The 22,692-nt window shown below is 37.6% G+C and overlaps 1 protein-coding gene and 1 long non-coding RNA gene across 2 annotated transcripts; both read right to left on the reverse strand.

Moving 5' to 3' along the window:
• Positions 1–1,386: 1,386 nt before the first annotated feature.
• On the reverse strand, positions 1,387–1,971 carry LOC108031642 (uncharacterized). The gene is made up of 2 exons (XR_001768585.2): positions 1,655–1,971; positions 1,387–1,596 (listed from the first exon to the last, which is right to left on the reverse strand). It is a non-coding gene; the product is annotated as an uncharacterized LOC108031642 (long non-coding RNA).
• A 17,048-nt stretch (positions 1,972–19,019) lies between these two features.
• Positions 19,020–19,849, reverse strand: LOC108032992 (uncharacterized). Its single transcript, XM_017107086.3, has 2 exons — positions 19,756–19,849; positions 19,020–19,699 (listed from the first exon to the last, which is right to left on the reverse strand). Exons 1-2 carry the CDS (start codon positions 19,847–19,849, stop codon positions 19,020–19,022), a joined length of 774 nt encoding a protein of 257 aa, XP_016962575.1.
• Positions 19,850–22,692: the final 2,843 nt, after the last annotated feature.

The raw sequence follows: 22,692 nt of genomic DNA on the forward strand, positions 1-22,692 counted from the left end.
CCGCTTCTGCTAATCCCGAATAAACTTTCTATATATTTTTTAAATTATTTACTAACTTAAGCACTACCATTCATGAGGGTATGCGGTCGGCTTAAAATATGAATAAAAGTGATATGTTTTGAAAAATATCAAGTCAGGTAAGTGCTTTCTTAAGTTTAAGATGTTGTGCGTTGATCCACGTTTAAAGAACGTCCCTTTTTGAGGTTTATTATAAACATACATAACATAACCCAGAAAATTCTGGTACCGTTACCCGAAAGTGGCATGATGAAATCCCACAAAGGGTTTTACACAGTATAAAAAGGTAAATATACAAGTATAGAAGTAAAACACATTTTTACAAACTCATGCCTTTTTTCAGAAGCGTTGGTTGAAGATTTCGAAGACCCGTACCGATGTATAAGAAAAGCGATGACAAGCATTAACAAACAAATTATAAAAAAAAACAAAGATTTGCAAAAATTTAAAGTTCTAAAGAAAATTTAAATGATACAATATAAATAAAATATAGTAAAAAGTAAATTAATATGTATGTATTTCCCTGGGATGTTTCTCTTGCGGGTGAAAATCCATGGAAAAATGAAGAATTTCCGAAGGTATTTCCCTGGAACTTTTCCCTTGCAGGCAGACTGAGAACATTTTAGAAGTGTTTTTACTCAGTGGAATAAACAAGCATTATAAGTCACAAAATTCGATATCAGAACTTTCGTACGTTGATGGTGCGCGATCGCCACAACCCTTTAATAAAAATATCAGAGGACTTATTACATTAAATTCCATAATCTGAAAACGGAGGGCCCGTACCCCAATCGTCTTCTCATCGTGGTGGGAGCTCACATCGGCTGCACTATCTCCTTGCCTCTATCTCTTTGGTACCTATAGAGAGGTGCAATACCACATCAGCTTTTGACAATGTAACGGTAAACACCAATCTTGTCCAGTGCGTTTTGGGTTGCTTTGTACCAATACATACATGTGATGTATTTCGACCAAGACAACACAGTGGAAGTTTTTGAAGTGCAAGGCTCAATCGGTGTACAATAGCTTAAGGCGCCTGGATTTTCGCGGAGTTGACAGTTCAGCTAGAACTTCTTGAGCGTACTCAAGCCTCAATGCTGACGGTATCGGTCAAGTCACGGCTGAGGCTGCAACTTGACAGCTGCCAGCTTCGAATTCCAACATCTTCCACCATTCACCCAGCTTCGATCATTCAACTGTCATGGTTGATCGATTACATAAGACTCGCCTGCCCGAAGTTAAGCTGCCTACATTTTACAGTGGATACACCTAATACTCTGACTTCCTATCCAGGTTTACATCGGTGATAGATAATGACCCCTACTTGGCTTGACCCCTAGAAAAGCTTCATGCTTAGCTGGAGCTGCGTTGGAGTCATTTCGCTCATTAGAAATGTCTCGCGTGGCTCTAAACATCCTAAATAAGCGCTTTAATAATAATCTTCTGGTTTGCGGGACTTTTCGAACAAAATTATTGGGCATATGCGAGCACTTCAGGCCTTGTAAGATTTAAAAAAAACTCAGTCTGCATGGTTGTACACATGATGGTTTTAAAGTTGGATGAAGGAACTCGAGCTAACTGGAAAGAAATCTTATCAATGGATAGGATTCCAAAAAAGGAGGATTTACTCTCAAACCTTGAAGAGTGATGCAGCAATGAGGCCTGCCAGAAGGATGTTACTTGGTGTCCAGGTCAGCCAGAATAGCTGAGTCTTTTGTGATACTCAAAGTCATGGAACATGCTCCTGTGGCCACTCCATCTGCCTCTCTTGCGGCACAAGGATTTCATACTGATGTTGTGCTGTTGTGCCGGTTCCCTGGTTTTTTCTTCTTACTAGATTCTGGATCTCCCCTACAGCTAATTTCATCTCCCTTCCACCAAGAGTTGCAGCTAAGGAAATATCGGTCAGCAGCAACTGTAACTGGCCTTTTTCATACAGCTGTTTCTTCGGAAGGATCTGCTGCTCTAACTTCGGCAAGCCAAAGTTTATATTCCTTTGCAATTATAATAAATTGTCAACTTTAGTAAAACCATGTGAAATTTTTAAGGATTGGTGCTGACTTCAGTGTTACTTCGATCTAGCCATATCCGTCTGTCGGTCTGGCCGTCCGTCTGTCTGTTCGTTTCTACGCAAACTAGTCTTTCATTTTTAAAGCTATCGGGCTTAAACTTTCCTAACAGAAAGTCGGAACCAGTCGGATAGAACAACTACATCTTTTTGGTCCCATAGGAACTATCGGGCAAAAAATAAAAAAAAAACAAGAAAGGAAGTTAACTTCGGCAAGCCGAATTCATTTTAATCAAAATCGGACGATTATATCATATAGCTGCCATACGAACAATCGGAAAATTGGTGGGAAAATAATATGAAAAAATAATATCTTTTGTGTTTTTTAACATATAACCTCCTACGCTTGGAAATAACATCTTTTAATTGAGTTCTGAGTTTCGATCTTAATTTTATTAAAATCGGACGACTGTATCATATAGCTGCCATAGGAACGATCGGAATACAAATTATAGCTTCGGAGTTTTTTGGCATATTATAATATTGGGAATATCATATGTTATATTTTAAGACTTTCGAATTCATTTTAATAAAAATCTTTTTTTCTTGTTTTGTTTTACTTTTTCCAATTCTCAAATTAAAGTGTATGCCAATAGCCATCCCTTAACGTTTTACATAAAACACTTTGCAGTATAATGTTATGCTTGAAGATTTGTGTTCAATAAAAATGGCCAAATGAATTAGTTCAGAACCTCAACACTGCCTGAGCGTGAATTTTTTTTTTATGTATTCGTTAATTTTAGGGTCTTAGAATCATTTCAATTTTTATTAAAAGTTCCATAGCAGAAACAGGAACTCTTTGATTTTGGTGAAAGTAGATGAATTTTAAAGCAATAACTTGTGATATCAATAATTAAAAAAAAATTTTTTTACATTCACGCTTTATTAAAATTGTTTAACTAAAGAAAAAAATATTGAATAGCAGAGTGCCGAATGTAAAAAACTAAGAAAATGTTTTTATTTGGTAGATCGTATAATACATTTTTGAGTCAAAAGATGATATGAGAACTTTTGTTTGCCTGTTAAGTGGTGCCTTTGATTCATATGATTGATTTTAGAAACAAAAACTTCTGCTATCAATCAAAAACACCTCTTAACCCCCTCCACTCACACGCGAGACTAACGATTGTTTACGATGACAATCCCATCGTCGACGTTAGTAACGGGATGCAGGTCACTTCTTTGGATCTTTGGTCGCAATGGGCAGTGCCTCCAGAATGGAGCTTTTGGGGTCACGATCTTCTCAGCGCCAGCTGGCAAAACATAGCCTCTGGTGTTATGGAGCAATTCTTCACCGTGTGGACCTCCCCATCGCATTCCTCTATTATGTTATCATCCAGTCTGAGCATGGTATCGTGATGCAACACGTAAAAAATAGTAATCTTTTTGCCGGCTGAGTTGGTTTTAAGAAATTTAATAAAATAGTGTAAAATGTTAATGGATTGAAGGTTTTTAACGGACGCTACGGACAATCGCGGTCCTGGTGGGCTCTTCCATCCACTGACTTTCCAGGTCTGCACGATCTAGTATTCTAGGGCTAACGATACTAATTTTAGCAAGAGCCATTGCAATCTTCCTATTTTGAGTTAATAAAATAAATTTGGGATTCTTTACCCGACCTCAGCAGTCGATTGACAGCTCTGCAAATTTAATTGAATCGGTCCTGTACTTAGTTATTAATATTTTCTGGTCTATTTTTTGCATTTCTTAGTTGAAATTTATTCAATTTAATATTTTGAAAATCTTTAGAGTCGGACGTTCCCGCAACTACCTTCAACGCCGTCTACTCTATGATGGATGCCCAATGGGTTGAGCAGGTCGCGCAGGTAAGCGGCATCTACGCTCAAGAGTTTTTGCATGTGCGACTGGGGAGAACATGTTGTCATTCCATCAGTTTCTTCTACTACGCGCCTATATTCTGAGAGATTCGCTGAGTGTTTTGAAAATGCGAAAAAAATTCCTCCCATAAAAATTCGACAATCAAGGATGGCAATATAGGGATGGGAGGACTGTGATCCCCATATCCGCTTTCAAATTTTTCTCTTCACACAATGGTGAACGAGGTTATCTTTGCCGTGCTTGTAAAGTAAAGATATTAATATCTTTAACTGCATATAAGTAATTCCGCAATTTTGGCAGCGCCCAAACTAGGGCCAACTATACAGCTCGCATTCGTTGGTAGCGTAGTTTTGTAATCGGGGCATCTGAGGATGACATCCTTGGAAGCCAGAATGATACGCAGCTTTTAGAAAGCCCGCCGTTGTGGCTCACTGAACTGTACCTGTTTATTTTTCGATTTATGTCAACTGACACTTTCATGTTCCCCTTTCAGAATGTCCAAAATGGCCCTAGCTATGACGCAAAGTATTTAATAAAGCATCTATAATAGCTATCCAAGCCCATGAATGATCTGAATTCCTGAATGGTTTTGACTTTTTTCGGTTTTGCAGTAGCCCCGTTGTTGGTTACAAACCCTAAAAAGCTAGCGCTTTCTCAGTAAACGGATAAGGAAGTTTTTCACGGTTGCGTTCTGCAAGTGTTATCTGATGATAACTGGACCTGAAGTCCAGCGTTGTGAAATACTTGACTTAAGTTTCCTAATATCATCGGTATGTTCGGCATGGGATATCGGTCGGATGTTGTTCTCTCGCTTCTCTTTCGAGAGTGCAACACCAAACGGATTTCCGCTTGACAGTTTCCTCGATGCCCTTTTTATCTACTACCCATATTGGGGATTGTATGCGGATTTCGACTTCTGGATTATGCCATTTGCGCAATGTGATTTACCCTCTGGCTTTTTGGTGGGCCTGATCGATCAGACGTAGCGGGCTTTCTATTTTGGTATGCCGGGCCTTTAAAGGTTTTAGTATCTTGCACTTGGAGGTTTACTTGATGAGATGCATGTTAGTGCTCTTGCGGTCTTAGAGCTCGCTTCTTTTCCCTATCATCTTGGCTCCTTACAATCGACAATGCAAATGTGTACCTCTCGTGGTTTGATTCCACTTCTTCTGGTCGTGCTCGTAATATGAATTTGAAGCTTGTCAATGTACTTGAAAACAAGTCGATTTATGATCGCATCGCAACTTAACACAGTGCCAAACGAGGACAGCACGGCATCGGCAGGGCCTATTTTTACATAATTTCTGAATATATAATATGCGGCTACTGCCGCTTCCTCCCAGGAGACGTATGCGTTTTGCGCTCTCGTAAATTCGGGCAGGCACTTAACGGCGTCCAGGGCTCGTTACATTTGACATTGTCTTTAATTTCCATAGGATCATAAACCTTAACCTGAGAAGTTTCTGGTCGGGCGTCCGCGATTTGTACCGCATTAACTTGGGCGTCATTTGTTCCACGCTAAATGCCATGTTTGTAGCTGTGGGTATGCTAGCGTTTGCACTTTTTGGTGTGGAAAATCTGGACGGCCCTTCGGTCTCGGGCTCAGAGTCGCAGAAGAATTGCTTTACGAGTATATTCGTATACTGCTGCAAGGGATTGTTTATGTGGAGCTGTGATTATAAAACGCCAATTATATACTTTTCGTCTAACATTTCTTAATTTTTCAAATTTTGCTCGACAAAAGATTAAATTATCTTCAAAACTATTCTTTTTTATTAACATTATGTTTGTATTTATACTTAACGCGTCAACGTGTTGCATAAGTTTCCTCAATTTATGGACTAATACAAAGTCACACTGGGGCTTAACTCAATTCTATTTAAGGTCAAAGTCAGTGAATTACAATCTGTGACTATACTAAATCGTCCACGTAGCACATAAATTCTAAATTTTTTAACTGCGTAAATTTTTGATAAGGTTTCTAGTTCAAGACTTTAATATTTTACATATCTTTTCTTGCTGCTTTCGGCAAATAAAATATAGTATGTAGCTTTTTTATTCTCTTTTCGTCGCAGCAAAACTGCTCCAAAGCATCTTCTATGTTATTCTACCTCATCCTTACTTATACCACCTTTTTCTTAAACATTTTAAAGTATTGAAATTCATATTCTTCAAATATCAATTCATTATTCTTTTTAACACATCATATAGGGATTAGCCATCATCGAAAAATCTTTAATAAACCTTCTAAAATACGAACACAAACCAGAAAGATTCTAATACCGTTTACTTTATATGGAACAGGAAAATCTCGAACAGCTTCTTTATCATTAGCTTATATTCCTTTGCTAGTAACAAAAAATTCTAAGTATTGTGCACTTGTTGTAGAAATTCACAATGGTACATTCTTAACTCTGTTTTGTTTTTTGCCACACAATTAAAAACTTCCTTAAGAACATCTAAAAGTTATTGCACTTCTTTACTCGCATTTTCTTGATAGTCTCACCAACAGAGCTACCACCAGAGATGAAATCATCGACATATAAATCTTTTTGCAGTGCAACTGAGCCAGCAGGAAAGGAATCCCTCTCATCAATGGCCAGCTTGTGCATTGCTCGAACAGATAGGAATGAGGCGGGCTTGGTTCCGAAGGTAAGCTCGAGCTCTTTGGCCAGTTCGTCTTACCATAAAATGCATTGTAAGTAGTTATCGGCAAATGTCTCCAGTAAGGGCCACCACATAAACGAAAGTTTATCGAAATATTAAACAGCCTTGGCTGTAAAACCAGTCCAGTCATTAGGATCCATCGAAAACAACGTGAAGCTTGGTTGGCCCTCGGACATGTGGTTTAACTCCAAGTATTCCTTAATAAAGGCAAAATATTGATGTTTCAAATGGGGAATTTTTTTTTTGGCTAGAACCCAGAAGCAGGTCAACGCGCTGGGGACAATTGAATGCAGGGTCGGCTTACTGTATGTTAAAAGGCATATTCCAAGGCTGTTAGAGCAGCAAAGTATTCAGAAGAACGCGACTGGAGGCAGATGTTGACTGTAAATCCTTCCGAAGAAACAGCTGTATGAAAAAGGCCAGTTACAGTTGCTGCTGACCGATATTTCCTTAGCTGCAACTCTTGGTGGAAGGGAGATGAAATTAGCTGTAGGGGAGATCCAGAATCTAGTAAGAAGAAAAAACCAGGGAACCGGCACAACAGCACAACATCAGTATGAAATCCTTGTGCCGCAAGAGAGGCAGATGGAGTGGCCACAGGAGCATGTTCCATGACTTTGAGTATCACAAAAGACTCAGCTATTCTGGCTGACCTGGACACCAAGTAACATCCTTCTGGCAGGCCTCATTGCTGCATCACTCTTCAAGGTTTGAGAGTAAATCCTCCTTTTTTGGAATCCTATCCATTGATAAGATTTCTTTCCAGTTAGCTCGAGTTCCTTCATCCAACATTAAAACCATCATGTGTACAACCATGCAGACTGAGTTTTTTTTAAATCTTACAAGGCCTGAAGTGCTCGCATATGCCCAATAATTTTGTTCGAAAAGTCCCGCAAACCAGAAGATTATTATTAAAGCGCTTATTTAGGATGTTTAGAGCCACGCGAGACATTTCTAATGAGCGAAATGACTCCAACGCAGCTCCAGCTAAGCATGAAGCTTTTCTAGGGGTCAAGCCAAGTAGGGGTCATTATCTATCACCGATGTAAACCTGGATAGGAAGTCAGAGTATTAGGTGTATCCACTGTAAAATGTAGGCAGCTTAACTTCGGGCAGGCGAGTCTTATGTAATCGATCAACCATGACAGTTGAATGATCGAAGCTGGGTGAATGGTGGAAGATGTTGGAATTCGAAGCTGGCAGCCTCAGCCGTGACTTGACCGATACCGTCAGCATTGAGGCTTGAGTACGCTCAAGAAGTTCTAGCTGAACTGTCAACTCCGCGAAAATCCAGGCGCCTTAAGCTATTGTACACCGATTGAGCCTTGCACTTCAAAAACTTCCACTGTGTTGTCTTGGTCGAAATACATCACATGTATGTATTGGTACAAAGCAACCCAAAACGCACTGGACAAGATTGGTGTTTACCGTTACATTGTCAAAAGCTGATGTGGTATTGCACCTCTCTATAGGTACCAAAGAGATAGAGGCAAGGAGATAGTGCAGCCGATGTGAGCTCTCACCACGATGAGAAGACGATTGGGGTACGGGCCCTCCGTTTTCAGATTATGGAATTTAATGTAATAAGTCCTCTGATATTTTTATTAAAGGGTTGTGGTGATCGCGCACCATCAACGTACGAAAGTTCTGATATCGAATTTTGTGACTTATAATGCTTGTTTATTCCACTAAGTAAAAACACTTCTAAAATGTTCTCAGTCTGCCTGCAAGGGAAAAGTTCCAGGGAAATACCTTCGGAAATTCTTCATTTTTCCATGGATTTTCACCTGCAAGAGAAACATCCCAGGGAAATACATACATATTAATTTACTTTTTACTATATTTTATTTATATTGTATCATTTAAATTTTCTTTAGAACTTTAAATTTTTGCAAATCTTTGTTTTTTTTATAATTTGTTTGTTAATACTTGTCATCGCTTTTCTTATACATCGGTACGGGTCTTCGAAATCTTCTACCAACGCTTCTGAAAAAAGGCATGAGTTTATAAAAATGTGTTTACTTCTATACTTGTATATTTACCTTTTTATACTGTGTAAAACCCTTTGTGGGATTTCATCATGCCACTTTCGGGTAACGGAACCAGAATTTTCTGGGTTATGTTATGTATGTTTATAATAAACCTCAAAAAGGGACGTTTTTTAAACGTGGATCAACGCACAACATCTTAAACTTAAGAAAGCACTTACCTGACTTGATATTTTTAAAAAAATATCACTTTTATTCATATTTTAATGTGTCGCAGCGCACAATTTAAGCAGCCGCTGCTTCTCTTTTCATAACTCTTCTTCTTCTTTTGGTTTCTTTCTGTACATAACGGGGAGGCGCAAAACAAAAGGACCGGCCGAGCTTTCTATCCAACCATGGTATTTATTGTTAGTATTTTATGGTAATATAGTATAATTTATAATCTAGTATTTTTTGTAATTTAAGTATGTCAAAAGCTTGCCGACCGCATACCCTCATGAATGGTAGTGCTTAAGTTAGTAAATAATTTAAAAAATATATAGAAAGTTTATTCGGGATTAGCAGAAGCGGTAAAGGGAAGAGTTTAATGCATTCTAAGACGCTTTTTAAGAAAGAAAATCGATGGAGTGCCGAAGATGGGGTTAAGTGATGAGTTTCAGAGAGCATTGTTTTCGACAGTCGTCCTAGTACAGAAGACCGGTCTTGAGAGCGGTGGCGATACAAGTAAAACCAGTTCGATTTACTTTCAATTTGGAAAAAGAGGAATTTCTGTATTGGTGAAGAACCTTTGACATATCGTGGAGGAGGGAATCATTCGTAGTGATCCGGAGAAGATTTCGGCCATATTTGAAAGCAAAAAAATATCTAGAGCTGGTCGAGAACCTCAAATCAGGATCAGTTGCCGGATCTGAAAGTTGTAAAGGGGCTCCTGTATGCCACAGGGGATCAATCGCATGAAGCTGCGTATCCCGGATGCCTTAGATGCTGAGGCTCTAAAGAAGAATCTTGATTATCCTCTTCCTTCTCATAGAGGCGTGCACAAGCCCATAGAATAGGGTTCGACGATACTTTTATTGGCCTATGTTAGCCGTTCTTTTACAAACCGAACACCTTTTTAAGTTGACATTTTTGGTATTATATTCGGAAAATAAATAAAAACGTCTATCTGGATTTCGGCTTTTTAGATAGAATTTTTTAAAGCTTACAAAAAAGCTGGTTTTTAAAAAGTATCCTCTGTTTGAAAGTCTATTTCTCCATCTGTAGTTATCCGATTGATCTTATGTCTTTTAAATACACTTTTGTTTTGTTTTTATTTTTAAGAAGTTAAAAGTTTTGTGTGTTAAACTTTTAACTTCTTAAAAATAAAAACAAATTTTAATTTAAAACAAAATTTTAACTATTACTCCCGCAAAAAAAATTTTTTTTAATTTTATAATAAGCCCCTATTTGTCACCTACAATCGGTTTTTTAAAGGTAGGAGCGATTTTTAGTTTTCAAAATATCAAATTTAATGTAATAAACCCTCTGATATTTTCATTACTCGGTAAATCATCAACGTACAAAAGTTCTGATATCGACTTTTGTGACGAATAATGCGTGTTTATTCGAATACGTAAACACTCTTCTAAAATGTTCCCCTTTTAAACTATTCGCATCCCTGGCAAAAGTCTCGACGAGATCGGGAATCCTAAAAATTAGTGTACCAGCACGGAGTTCATTGAGGTGGGGAAGAGTGCTAGCGGGGGAAAGAATTTTGGTCGTTATCATATTTTTTACCCGTTACGCGTGAAAGGTATACTAGTTTCGTCGGAAAGTATGCAACAGGTAGAAGGAATCGACCGACCCCATAAAGTGAATATATTTTTGATCAGGATCACTAGCCGAGTCGATCTAGGCATGTTCGTCTGACCCTCTGTCTGTCTGTCTGTATGAACGCTGAGTTCTCGGAAAAAATGAAAGCTAGAATATTCAGATTTGGCATGCAGATTCCTGGGATGGATTAGGACCACAATATTCCTGGGATGGATTAGGACCACAATACGCGAAAATCTGTAAAGTCTACAGTTTTTATGAAAGAAAAAAAATGTAACTGAAATGTATTTGTCTCATCAATACCTATAGACTGACCTTAAAAAAATGTGCCTGCTCTAACGACCACAAATCGCCCAAAACTGTGGTGGCCAGAGCTTTCATGCAAGGAATTTTATTTTTTGCTGAAATGTTTAACGGTTAAAACGCCTAAAACTGTCTGCCGCCCACATAACAAATAATGAAATAGCAGCTAGGTGGCGCCTTAAAAAATCGGCTTACTGCTTATAAGCATAAGCGTTCTTCCTTGTTTTTACTAGGCCTGGCGCTTATGTGAGATTCTGTTTCGCCGGTAGGACTAGCAGCCTAAACTTTAACGGCCATATCTGAAGGACCTTAGGAGAGTATTGAAAACAGCGATCATCGATCAGTTTTTATTTATTTTATTTTCTTGTTATAAGGTCTAATCGTTAAGTGGATGAGGAAAAGGTCCTTAGTTGGCCTTGAAACTCACTAAGAAGGCCAATCTTTAAAATCTGTCTTGGAGTCGTTTCCCAACAGCGTTCAAAGTGCCGGAAACTTGTCAGTCAAGGGAAAAAACAGGAGGTACACTCAGGTGCTCGATAAAGGTGATACGTTCGCTCCAGTAGAGATCGAGCGAGGAGAATCGTTTTTCAAAAAACAAATTGTATGTGCGAAGGGTTAGAAGTATCGTAAGAGATTTTTCTTCTTCTCCTTCTCATCTAACCTCTTTAAAGTAGAGTCAAAAAAAAAGTTGGAGTCCAAAAAAAAAAGGTACAAAAAAAGCGGGGTACTTTTCGGTAAACTTGGATATATATATCCAGAGCGAAGAGGAGACCTAGAGGAGAGATGGAAAGAGAGAGCAGAGTTCAGTGCAAGCGATCGAGATAAAAAACATCTGAATAAACTGCTGCTCTACACTGCTTCCAGAAATTAAACGCCCTGTTGACTTAAACAGGCAGGAGTCTGTGGAATGTTTGTGAGCCAAGGAATTGGAGTCGTACTTATGGATGTCTACTTTCTGGGGTCGTTTCTGGGAACGAGAAAGCACCGATTTCAGGAGTTCGTAGCGGGCTTATTCGGTTGGCCTTGATATCGCCACTTGTAGCCCTTGATGTCTCCGACGGTTCTTGTTGTCTCGACGTCCTCTCGCCTCGTTGACTTGGTACTCCTTGCCAGCTGCTCGTTGCTGACTCCTTGACTGGGCGACTGCTTGGCACCTACTCGGACTTGCGAGGGGGTCAGCGGTGCGGGCTTAAGGAAGCGTCACCATTCTTAGACTTGGGTGAACAGAATGATGCGCTCTCCAGGATTAATCCTTTTGCCACCTGACGCCTGTCTCCTACTCTGTCTCAGATGGTCCCACTGGGGCCTCTGCTCAGATCGCGCGGACAGTCAAGGCAAACGCCAGGAAGCTGCCTCGCGCTTCACTTCTCTTCTACGCGTGGCGTAAACGATCGTTCCACCCTAGCCTAGCCCTATTGTTTCTGTCTTTGCCGTTTTGCGGGGCTCGATCTGTTTTGCGTAGCCGCTCGGCGCAGTAACTGTCGTAATGATGGCGATGTCCTGCTCGTGCTTTCGGGCGTACGCCGATCCGGGCCTTTACGATTCGGAACCGTGGGCTCTCCTGGAAAACTCTACGCGAGACCGTACTGATCAACGACGATTCCACTGACGTACTTTGCTTACGACGGAACATGCCTTCGGCGAGGTAAACTGGGTTTAGACAGGCTTCTCCCCGAGCTCACGATTTCTTGCCGCCGGTCTTCGCTGCACAAACTCTGACAGACTCTGCAGGCGTAACACCAGAATTTCGTTGACAGGAATAAACAGATCGCCTTGACCTTGCCGTGTTATGTCCTTTGGACAGCTGTGGTCTCAATTCGGAGATTCATAGTATCCCGAACGTCTGGACGTAGTGATCTTGCTCCTTCTAGGCTCCCAAGGCGCTGCTTCCGCTGGTTGTTTGATTGTTCACTTTGATATCTTGACTGATCTTGATGGTCTGGCTGATTATATTGCCAGTGTTCTGCAGCTTTTAATAGGGCCTACGTGAACCGGTTTTTCTTTCATGCGCACGGTCTGCTGAATCTCTCTACTCCGGGACCGAGGTACGTGGCTACAGTTTGACCTACTTGTTCTTTATGTGCAGCTTCTAACCAAAGTCCTGCCTAATGCTGCCGTTCCGCTAATCAATTAGAACGAGCCGCTGTTCAGACTATCAGCACGTTCCCACAATTCAGGATACTCAGATTTCGGGACCCAAGTCTGCAGTCTAAAGTCCAAAGTTAGAGAGTCACCAAATAGCAACAAAACCCACTCACAAAAAGCTTTAAAGCTCAAAACCGAAGTATGATCGTAAATGATGTAGTAGTTAGAGAGCGAGTTCAGTTTGAGATTTGTCAGTAGCAAGTTGGTGTTCTTCAAATATAAAAATTTTAACCGGTTACGGCACACAAATCAAAAAAAATAACAAAATTGAAAAATTAAATGAAAAACGCCATGATTATGAGATAGATCCGAAATATTAACAAGCACCGTTAGTAAAATCTAAAACTACAAGCCCATTAAAAAACCAGGTACTTTAAAGAAAGTTGACGAAAAACATTTTGAAGAAAATAGTGCATTATAAAACAAAATTTAAAAAGAAAATTAATAAAGGCAAATATGATAATAATTCCTGGTCAACGGAAGGAAACGAACAGACCAGTGAAACCAATAATTTTCTCTGTTATATTAGCCACTTTAATTCAATTGACATTCGGACAAAGTATTGAGTAAATCCTATAAAAGCTCAGAACGGATACCTCATATTTAAAACAGAAACAGAACAGTAGAAATCCCAACTCATTATTTAAACGTAACGTAACGTAAATAACGAAAACCGAACAAACATTTGAAAACCGAAGAATTCAATGATGTCAGCTAAATCCTATATTTAGTAGAGAAACTAAGAAGAGAAATTAATGGAATTACCATATCTAAACGCAGTAAAAGAGGTTTTTTTTAATATTGTAGGATCTGTTTACAAATATCTGTTCCGAACTCTAGATCAAGATGATAAAGATGAAATGGAACAAAAAATGAATAATTTAATAGACACTAGTGCCCAAAATACTGATTTAAATATGATCATCGATGTTATAAATAACGGATTGAAATAATTAACAACCTGAAAGAAAAAGGAGAAAAAGATCAACAGGTCAGCATTTATTAATATTTAATTTACAACATTTCACCGAATATTTAGAAGACATAGAATTAGGTATGCAAATGACAAGGTTAAGGTTATTTAATCAAAAATGACTAAAACATTATTATTTGAAAAATATTAACCCTGAAAAATTGTTAAAAATCAAAACTTCTGCTTTGCTCAAAACTGACACAAACGAAATTTTGATTATTATTATTATCCCTTCAGAAATAATCAAATCTCCTGTTTTGGAAATTATTCCTTATCCTGACGAAAATAATAATATTCTAACAGAAAATATATTTTAAAAATATTCCCTTATTAAAGGCAAAGTATTTAATAAAGAAACGGAGAAAATAGTAACGGAATAAATAGACAAGAAAATACCGAACGTAAAATCACTAAAACTTATAAAAATTTCAAATTAATTATGTTAAACCCAATATTTTATTGACATGGAACATCCCTAAAACATTGCTAAATAAAAATTGCATTAATAAAGAAATTTACATTGTCGGAAGTAATATCGTTAACATCCTTAATTGTGCAACACAATTAGATGAATACACGCTTTCAAACTTATTGTTATTACTTATAACGCTGATAAGCCATTTTCTCCTCTCTCGTCGCATGCTACAACTTCATTATCTGCGATGGATAGAATCGCCGCAAATTGTGAGGGATTTCGCCGCTGACATGTTCCTGTATCTTAATCTAATTATAAGTAGGTAATTTAAATTCCTATATTCTCTCTACACTAAACTTAGGCTTACAATTACGACTTTCTTAATTAGGTATCTCACTCTCTCTCAAGACTCTTTTTTGTATTTAATAGTGGTGCGTAGCCTAATTGTTATATCAAAAGCAACAGGTGCTTATGGGTTACTGATTGTCTGGTCTGATGATGATTGATGACAATTTATGTTTGCCGAGTGCGACCAGCTACACGATGCTTAGAGTACTTGGTAATCAGACAACTGGCCTTCGTGTATGCGTTATTAACGCTCAAAGCTTAGTGTCATTTGTTAATTCTAACATCGATGTTATATATTTGGCCAAATCGTGGTTTACGTCTTATGTTTGTGATTCGTTAGTAGAGGCTACGATCTCTTTTGTTCCGACCGAGGTAGCCACGCCAGCAGCAGGAGCCATATATGTAAGTAAACGTCTCAATGCAAAGTTCGTCTGTAAACATCCGAGTGATAGCTCCGCTGAATGGATATTTGTTTAGATCAATACAGTATACTCATCAAAAGCTTTAATAGGCTGCATTTATAGACCACAACAATTTATTAACTACCAAAATTTATTTGACTTCTTGTCCCCTTTGTCTATGCTTTATTCGGATGTTGGGATTTTAACAGCAATATTCTAAGGGAAAATAAGTTATCGGACGACATCGAATCTATTGGCTTAAATTGAGTAAACTCATCAGTACCTATACATTTTTCACACCACTGTGATACACTACTTGATGTTTTTTTTTTGGAACTGACTGTAAAAAAATTTCCATGAATAGTCAACTTTTATTGCCAATGTTTTCAAAACATCAAATTTATTTAATTTATAATGGTAATACACACTTAAGTAAAAACCATATAGTTTATTGGGACTTTAATTATATTGGCTTCGCCTTGCTAAGTACCGCCTGCAATTTATGTGACTGGGACTCCATTTTTATACCCTTGCAGAGGCTATAATGATTTCAGTCAGAAGTTTGCAACGCAGTACAGGAGACGTTTCCGACCCCATAAAGTATATATATTCTTGATCAGCGTCACAAGACGAGTCGATCTAGCCATGTCCATCTGTCTGTCCGTTTCTACGCAAACTAGTCTCTCAGTTTTAAAGCTATCGGGCTGAAAATTTCCCAAAAGTCTTCTTTCTATTGCAGGTATAATATAAGTCGGAATATAGTAGTAGTAGTATATAAGTCGGATTAAAATAGGACGACTATATCATATAGCTGACATATGAACAATCGGAAAATTAGTGGTAAAATAATATGAAACAAGAAAAGATGTTATCTTCGGCAAGCCGAAGTTTGTATACCCTTGCAGTTATAAAAAATAATCACAAATTTTATTAAATTGAATTCGAAATTCTTAGAAATATAAAAATGTATATTCCCAATATTATAAGATAATATGTCAAAAAGCCCCAAAGCTATAATTTGTTTCACATTATTTCCCACCAATTATCCGATCGTTCCTATGACAGCTATATGATATAGTCGTCCGATTTTGATAAAATTTAATTCGAAATTCAAAACCAAATAAAAAATATTATTTCCAAGCGTAGGAGGTTATAAGTTAAAAAACACTGAAGATATGCTCTTTTAATATTATTTTCCACTAGTTTTTTCCAAGCTTAGAAGGTTATATGTTAAAAAACACCAAAGATATAATTTTTTCATATTATTTTACAACTAATTTTCCCATTGTTGGGAGCTATATGATATAGTCGTCCGATTTTAATAAAACTTAATTCGAAATTCAGATCCAATTTAAAATTGTTATATCCAAGCTTAGAAAGATATATGTTAAAAACCATGACAGATATATTTTTTTTAAATTTTTTCCCCGATAGTTCCTATGGAAGCTATAAGATATAGTTGTCCGATTCGGCTGGTTTCGACTTATATAATAGCTGCAATAGAAGAAAGACTTCTGGTAAAGTTTCAGCCCGATAGCTTTAAAACTAAGAGACTAGTTTGCGTAGAAACGAACAGACAGACGGACATGGCTACATCGACTCGTCTTGTGACGCTGATCAAGAATATATATACTCGTACTTTATGGGGTCGGAAACGTCTCGTTCACTGCGTTACAAGCTTCTGACTGAAATTATTATACCCTCTGCAATCGGATGACTATATCATAGTCCCGCTTATATACTACCTGCAAAAGAGAGAAGACATTTGGAAAAGTTTCAGCCCGATAGCTTTAAAACTGAGAGACTAGTTTGCGTAGAAACGGACAGACAGACGGACATGGCTAGATCGACTCGTCTAGGGACGCTGATCAAGAATATATATACTTTATGGGGTCGGAAACGTCTCCTTCACTGCGTTGCAGCATCTGACTAAAATCATTATTCCTTCTGCAAGGGTATAACAAGGATGAACGCTTTTGTTGAGTGCCCCGACTATCAGATACAGTTTACTTTAGCTTAATGAAGCAAAAGGGAAATGGAGATATACAAGCAGCAAAGCTACATTTAAGGGATTCAGCTACCGGCAATTTCATTATATGTTATATGAGCGGCAGACAGATTAAAGCTTTTTCACCATTTGTAGGCGTTAGAGTGGGCGTTGCACATTTTTTTAGCTGAAAGAAACTTGCGCTGCACAGGAAGCCCAGGAATCTGCATGCCAAATTTGACTATTTTAGCTCTTATAGTTTCCTAGATCTCAGCGTTTATACTGACAGACGGCTAGTGATCCTGATCCAGAATATATATACTTTATGGGGTCGGAAACGCTTCCTTCTACCTGTTACATACTTTCCGACGAATCTAGTATACCCTTTTACTCTACAATAAATATATAAAACTAGTTATAAAGCTAGAACAGCCCAACTTGGCATGCAGATTCCTGGGCTTCCTGCACAACGTAAGTTTGTTTCAGCGAGGTGCCACGCTCACTCTAACACCCACTATCCGCGAAAATCTATAGCGTCTATAGTTTTTATGATGGAAACAAAATTTTAGCTGAACTGTTTGTCTCATCAATACCTTTCGACTGAGCTAAACAAATTTGCCACACTCACAAACGGATTAATCGCTTAAATCTGTCTGCCGCCCACATAACATCTACTGAAATAGCTGGTAGGTGGCGCCCTAAAATATCTCTTTGCTGTTCATAAAATGTACCACGCCCACTTTCACGCATACAAACGGTTTAAACGCTTAAATCTTTCTGCCTCCCACATAACATCTACTGAAAAAGCCGATAGGTGGCGCCGTAAAATATCGTTTTGCTGCTCCATTTCCTTTTTGCTCTCTTTAATTGAGTAACGGGTTTCTGATACTCAAGGCACTGGACTAAATCGATCTCCTTTCTTTTTATTAATATCTTTTAAGCAGGATTTTTACAGCAATAAGTCGTACTTCAAAAGTTAAGGGATCTCAAGAGCTATATAATATTTCGAAACACCTTTATAGCGACAAATAGCACAAGCCTGTAGCTTAAGTAGTTCACAAGTTATGGGTGTACAAAATTAGATATATATGGCTGTTTTCTCGCCAAACTATTCCAAAAGTGGAACAGCTAGAACCAATGTTTCTTGAAAATGCAAACAAAAACAATTTTGATTAAAAACCCCTAACGATGGTACTAAGACAAATTTTGTTAGAAAAGCGTACAAAGTATTCACAATATCTTTCTAACGACAAACCTGTAGTTTAAGTAGTTTGCTAGGTAAAGGTGTGTGAGTTTTAGCTATTTAAAACTGTTTTTCCGCCAAGCAAGCGGGATTTTCCATAATAGTTTTATATTAAGCTCCTTAACATCATCTACACAAAAAAAATTTCACTGCTCATACAGTGTTCCGAACTGGTAAATGTGGCCATATTTTTATTTATATCTTTTAAGCGGGTATCTTTTACAGCAATGGAGTCGTAATTCAAAAGTAGAGAAATATCAAGAGCCGTATAGTATTTTTAAATACCTTTCTAGCGATATATATCTTATTCCTGTAGGTTAAGGTAAGTGTAAATAATGAGCTATTTATGGCTGTTTTCTTGCCAAACTAGCTAGTTATTCCAAAAAGTGGTAGAACTAATGTTTTTATATTGAGCTGTTTGGCATCATCTTAACTTTCCAAGCTCCTTAAACATAATTTTGAGATCAACGGACAAAGTCCTTTAAAATCTTGTTTAGCGTAATACTTTTGAATGGAGCATCAGATTTTGACAGTTGAGGTGTCATTCGTTGAGTTCTATAAGTGAGAATATAATTCGGGTAATCGCGAAGCGTTATTATCGGCATTGGCCCAATTACCAATCTTTCTCCCAAACCATTTTTCTTCAAGTCTCGGTATGCAATCCTTTTTTGCAATACCTTACCTTACCTTCGCACACGTGGACTTCCGTCCACGGATATAAAAAGTTTGTATTGATATACCATTTTCCAGAAGGTAATATTTATTCTGCCTCAAATAATTTCATAGTTATCTGCTATTATTATTATTAGTTATTACTTCATTTTCAGATTGTAGTTCCTTAAATAAATACCAGCCAAAACCTCCTGGACGCGCCGTCGGAGTTTGTTTTCCATCAAGACAGAAACAAAGTGCTTGGGACTTAGGCCTAGACTAGTTTGGCGCTCGAGGTCATCGACCTCGTCCTTTTTGATTATTTCCTCCCCATGATCGTCGTCAGTTAGGGGGGTTGACCCCTCAAAGCTAGGGACCGCTAAAATGCCATCTCTTACAGTATTGACCTCCTCGGAACCATCTTCGAGCACGCTTCCATCGGCAAGATCGTCCAGGTTGAAGCCCTGCAGCAAATCTACGATAGAGGGCACGAAAGCGCTACGGCGGGAGCTGGTAGAGTTTGAGCTGTTGGAGCTGCTAGCGGGCAGGTAAATTCCCTGCATGTTGTTAGGGTTGATGATTAGGTAGGTGGGTCCGCCTCCCGCACTGTTCAGGTAATCCATTCCGTGGAACTGTGGCGGTGGTCGGCTGGGCATTGGAGGTTGTGGGTAGTACGGATAGTATGGGGTGGTGAACGGGCTGTAGTGGTGTCTGTCCGAGTCGGTATCCGCTTTCCAGCTAGGCTGCTTTACAATTATGATAGGCTGGGTGTTTTGGTGGCTCTCCTGGTTGTATCCGCGTTTAATGTTCCATAGAAGTCGAGGAACGATCTTGGAAAATGCTGCAAGTAGCAGGATTGTAAAACTTCTGAACCAATTTACGACCAATTTGACTTGCCATTCTCCTTTTGGTTTCCGTCGCTGGATGTCGGATGGGCAGCATTCCAGTCTAAAAATGATAAAAGAATGATCAAGGCGCTTATTTTTCTCATGGTTTTTCAATTGTAAGCTTCTGAAGGTGACTGTGTTTCTACATTGGGCCGCGATAACTTTTATACCCAAAACTGTACATCACTTTTGCTAATGCTAAGATTAAATGTTTAACTGGGGCAGTTCGTATACACGCAATTTATCCGTATCGCCTCGTAAATCAATTTCAGTCGCAGCTGCTTGCGTTCCTAGAAATAAGTTTCGACCGGTCGTTAGTTTATGTCTTTCTTTCGCCTCCGGCTGTCTTCATTAAACATTCAATAGTCTTCTACAGTTTAATTCGGCTAATAGTCGGCACTAATGGGTTTACTTTATAGTCGTCGTCGATTTATATATTTATTTTCTGTATAAAAAGCCGCCAGTTCAACCGATCGGATCATTTTGCGAATCAAATTAAATGAACACAAATTCGTTTGCTTAACATTGAACTTGGCGAGAGATCAGAGAGGCTGCGTTTACTTTACTTTTACCTTGATTAATAGCCAACTCAGATAATTTTCCCTCAAGCAGTTATAGCAAACAACCTAATCTTATATATTAGCTTTCTGTGTATCATAATCCTAAGGAAAGGGATTTTTTATTTGCGAAAAAGTGTATGTGCGTATTAAAAAAGATCTGAAAAAATTAATCAAGGTAAATATTTGGTGGTGACGCGTTAAAATCTTGCTTTTTTGTTTTTGCACCTCCATCTCCCTGTTGCTATAATTTAAGTTATAAGCTGAATATTATTGTAAAAATTAAAAAAATAAAATTCCATTAATTTATAAGAAAACCGCCAAGGTTGATAAGCCGAAACGTAAATATAAAACCGAGTGCTGGAAATATTAAAAAGATACCGCACCTCCTGTTTTTTAGAATTTGCGGTTATTGATATTGACTCATAAAACAAAATTATTTCCAGATATCTTCAATATACCCATTGGTGCTAAAGATATTGCCATTCAATTTTTATTCTACATATTTTATAACACATATTACTTTTAACATATGGTGGCAGGCCCACAAGCCTCCCATAACTGTGGCTAGTACACTAAAATGCTTAAGAAAAAATTTTACTTGGAAAGTATATGTCTCGTCAATACCTATAAAAAAATCGTTGCTAACTTGAAAAAAATAATATAAAAATAAAATGAACTAAATGTATTGGTCTTGTTAAGATCTACTGATTAACCCCTCTTACGCCGACAAAACTCCCAAGAAGAAATGCTATGACGACTGTATTTCTGTAAATACCCTGCAGCATCACAATTGAGCACAAAAAAATAAAGTAGAAAAACTTTTCTACACCCTTACATTATAGGTAATGCGACATATTCTTTTTTTTTAATTTTTACCCTTGCAGATGGTATAATGATTTCAGTCAGAAGTTGGCAACGCAGTGAAGGACACGATTCCGACCCCAGAAAGTTTATATATTCTTGATCAGCATCACTAGACGAGTCGATCCAGTCCTGTCGGTGTGTCCGTCCGTCTGCCCGTCCATTTTTAAAGCTATCGGGCTTTCCCAACTGTCTTCTTTCTATTGCAGGTAGTATTCAAGTCGGAACCAGCCGGATCGGACAATTATGTTTTATAGCTCCCATAGGAATTATCGGGGGAAAAATGTATAAAAAAATTAAGTCCTTAGTGTTTATTGACATATAACCTCATACGCTTAGAAATAACATTTTTTAATTAGACCAGAATTTCGAATTAAATTGGACGACTATGTCATATAGCTGTCATAGAAGCGATCGGAAAATTGGTGGGAAAATAATATGAAACAAGAAAGGAAGTTAACTTGTATACCCTTGAAGTTATAAAAATTAATAAACTTTAGTAACACCATGTGAAATTTTTAACGATTTTTGTTGAATTCAGTGGTATTAAAAAAAACGATTTCACTTTTTTTAGAAAATTTTTTTTATTTCTATATGTTAAGGTAGTCCGATTTTTATTAAATTGAATTCGAAATTCTAAAAAATTTAAAAAATGTTATTTCCAAGCGTAGGAGGTTATGTGTAAAACACCAAAGCTATAATTTGTTTCGTAATATTTTCCAACCAATTTTTCGACCGTTCTTATGATATAGCCGTCCGATTTTGAAAAAATTTAATTCGAAATTCCGAACTATTAAAAAAATGTTATTTCCAAACTTAGAAAGTTATATGTTAAAAAACACCAAAAATATAATTTTTCATATTTTCCAACGAATTTTTCCGATTGTTTATAAGGCAGCTATATGACATAGTCGTTCGATTTTGATAAAATTTAATTCGAATTTCAAAACCAATTAAAAAATGTTATATCCAAGCGTAGGAGGTTATATATTAATATTATACCTTTGGTGTTTTTTAACATACAATTTCCTACGTTTGAAAATAACAATTTTTAATTAATTATCGAATTTAATTTAATAAAAATCGGACTACTATACCATTTAGATGTCTTAGGACAGATCCGAAAATGGGTGGGAAAATAATATGAAACAAAAAAAAAATAATTTGTTTGGTAGAAAAAGCGGTAAAAGTAAACATTTTGGAACTTTTATCTGTTAGGGTCGGTGGGTATAATTACTCTTAGTTGTATTTTCACAAAAAAAGACGCATCAAATGACACCTCAACTGTCAAAATCGAATGTTTTTTTCAAAAGTAATGCGCTAAACAAGATTTTGGGGATTTTTATGTTTTTCAGTCCGGTATTCAGTTTATGTCTTTTTTTCCCCTTCGTCTTTTTCCATTTAACATTTAAAGTCCTCTGCAGTTTAATTCGGCTAATAGTCGGCACTAATTGATTTAATTTACAGTCATCATCGACTTAGATATTTATTTTCTGCCTAAAAAGGCGACAGTTTAACCGATCGGA

The sequence above is a fragment of the Drosophila biarmipes genome, unplaced genomic scaffold, assembly GCF_025231255.1.
Source record: "Drosophila biarmipes strain raj3 unplaced genomic scaffold, RU_DBia_V1.1 ptg000019l, whole genome shotgun sequence".
Classification (NCBI taxonomy): domain Eukaryota; kingdom Metazoa; phylum Arthropoda; class Insecta; order Diptera; family Drosophilidae; genus Drosophila; species Drosophila biarmipes.

Bases quoted from the DNA above. Each gene is read 5' to 3' on its own strand.
- LOC108032992 (XM_017107086.3), bottom strand. From the start codon at position 19,849: ATGAGAAAAATAAGCGCCTTGATCATTCTTTTATCATTTTTAGACTGG. The intron at 19,700-19,755 runs GCAAGTCAAATT...TGCTACTTGCAG, and splicing joins CGGAAACCAAAAGGAGAATG to CATTTTCCAAGATCGTTCCT.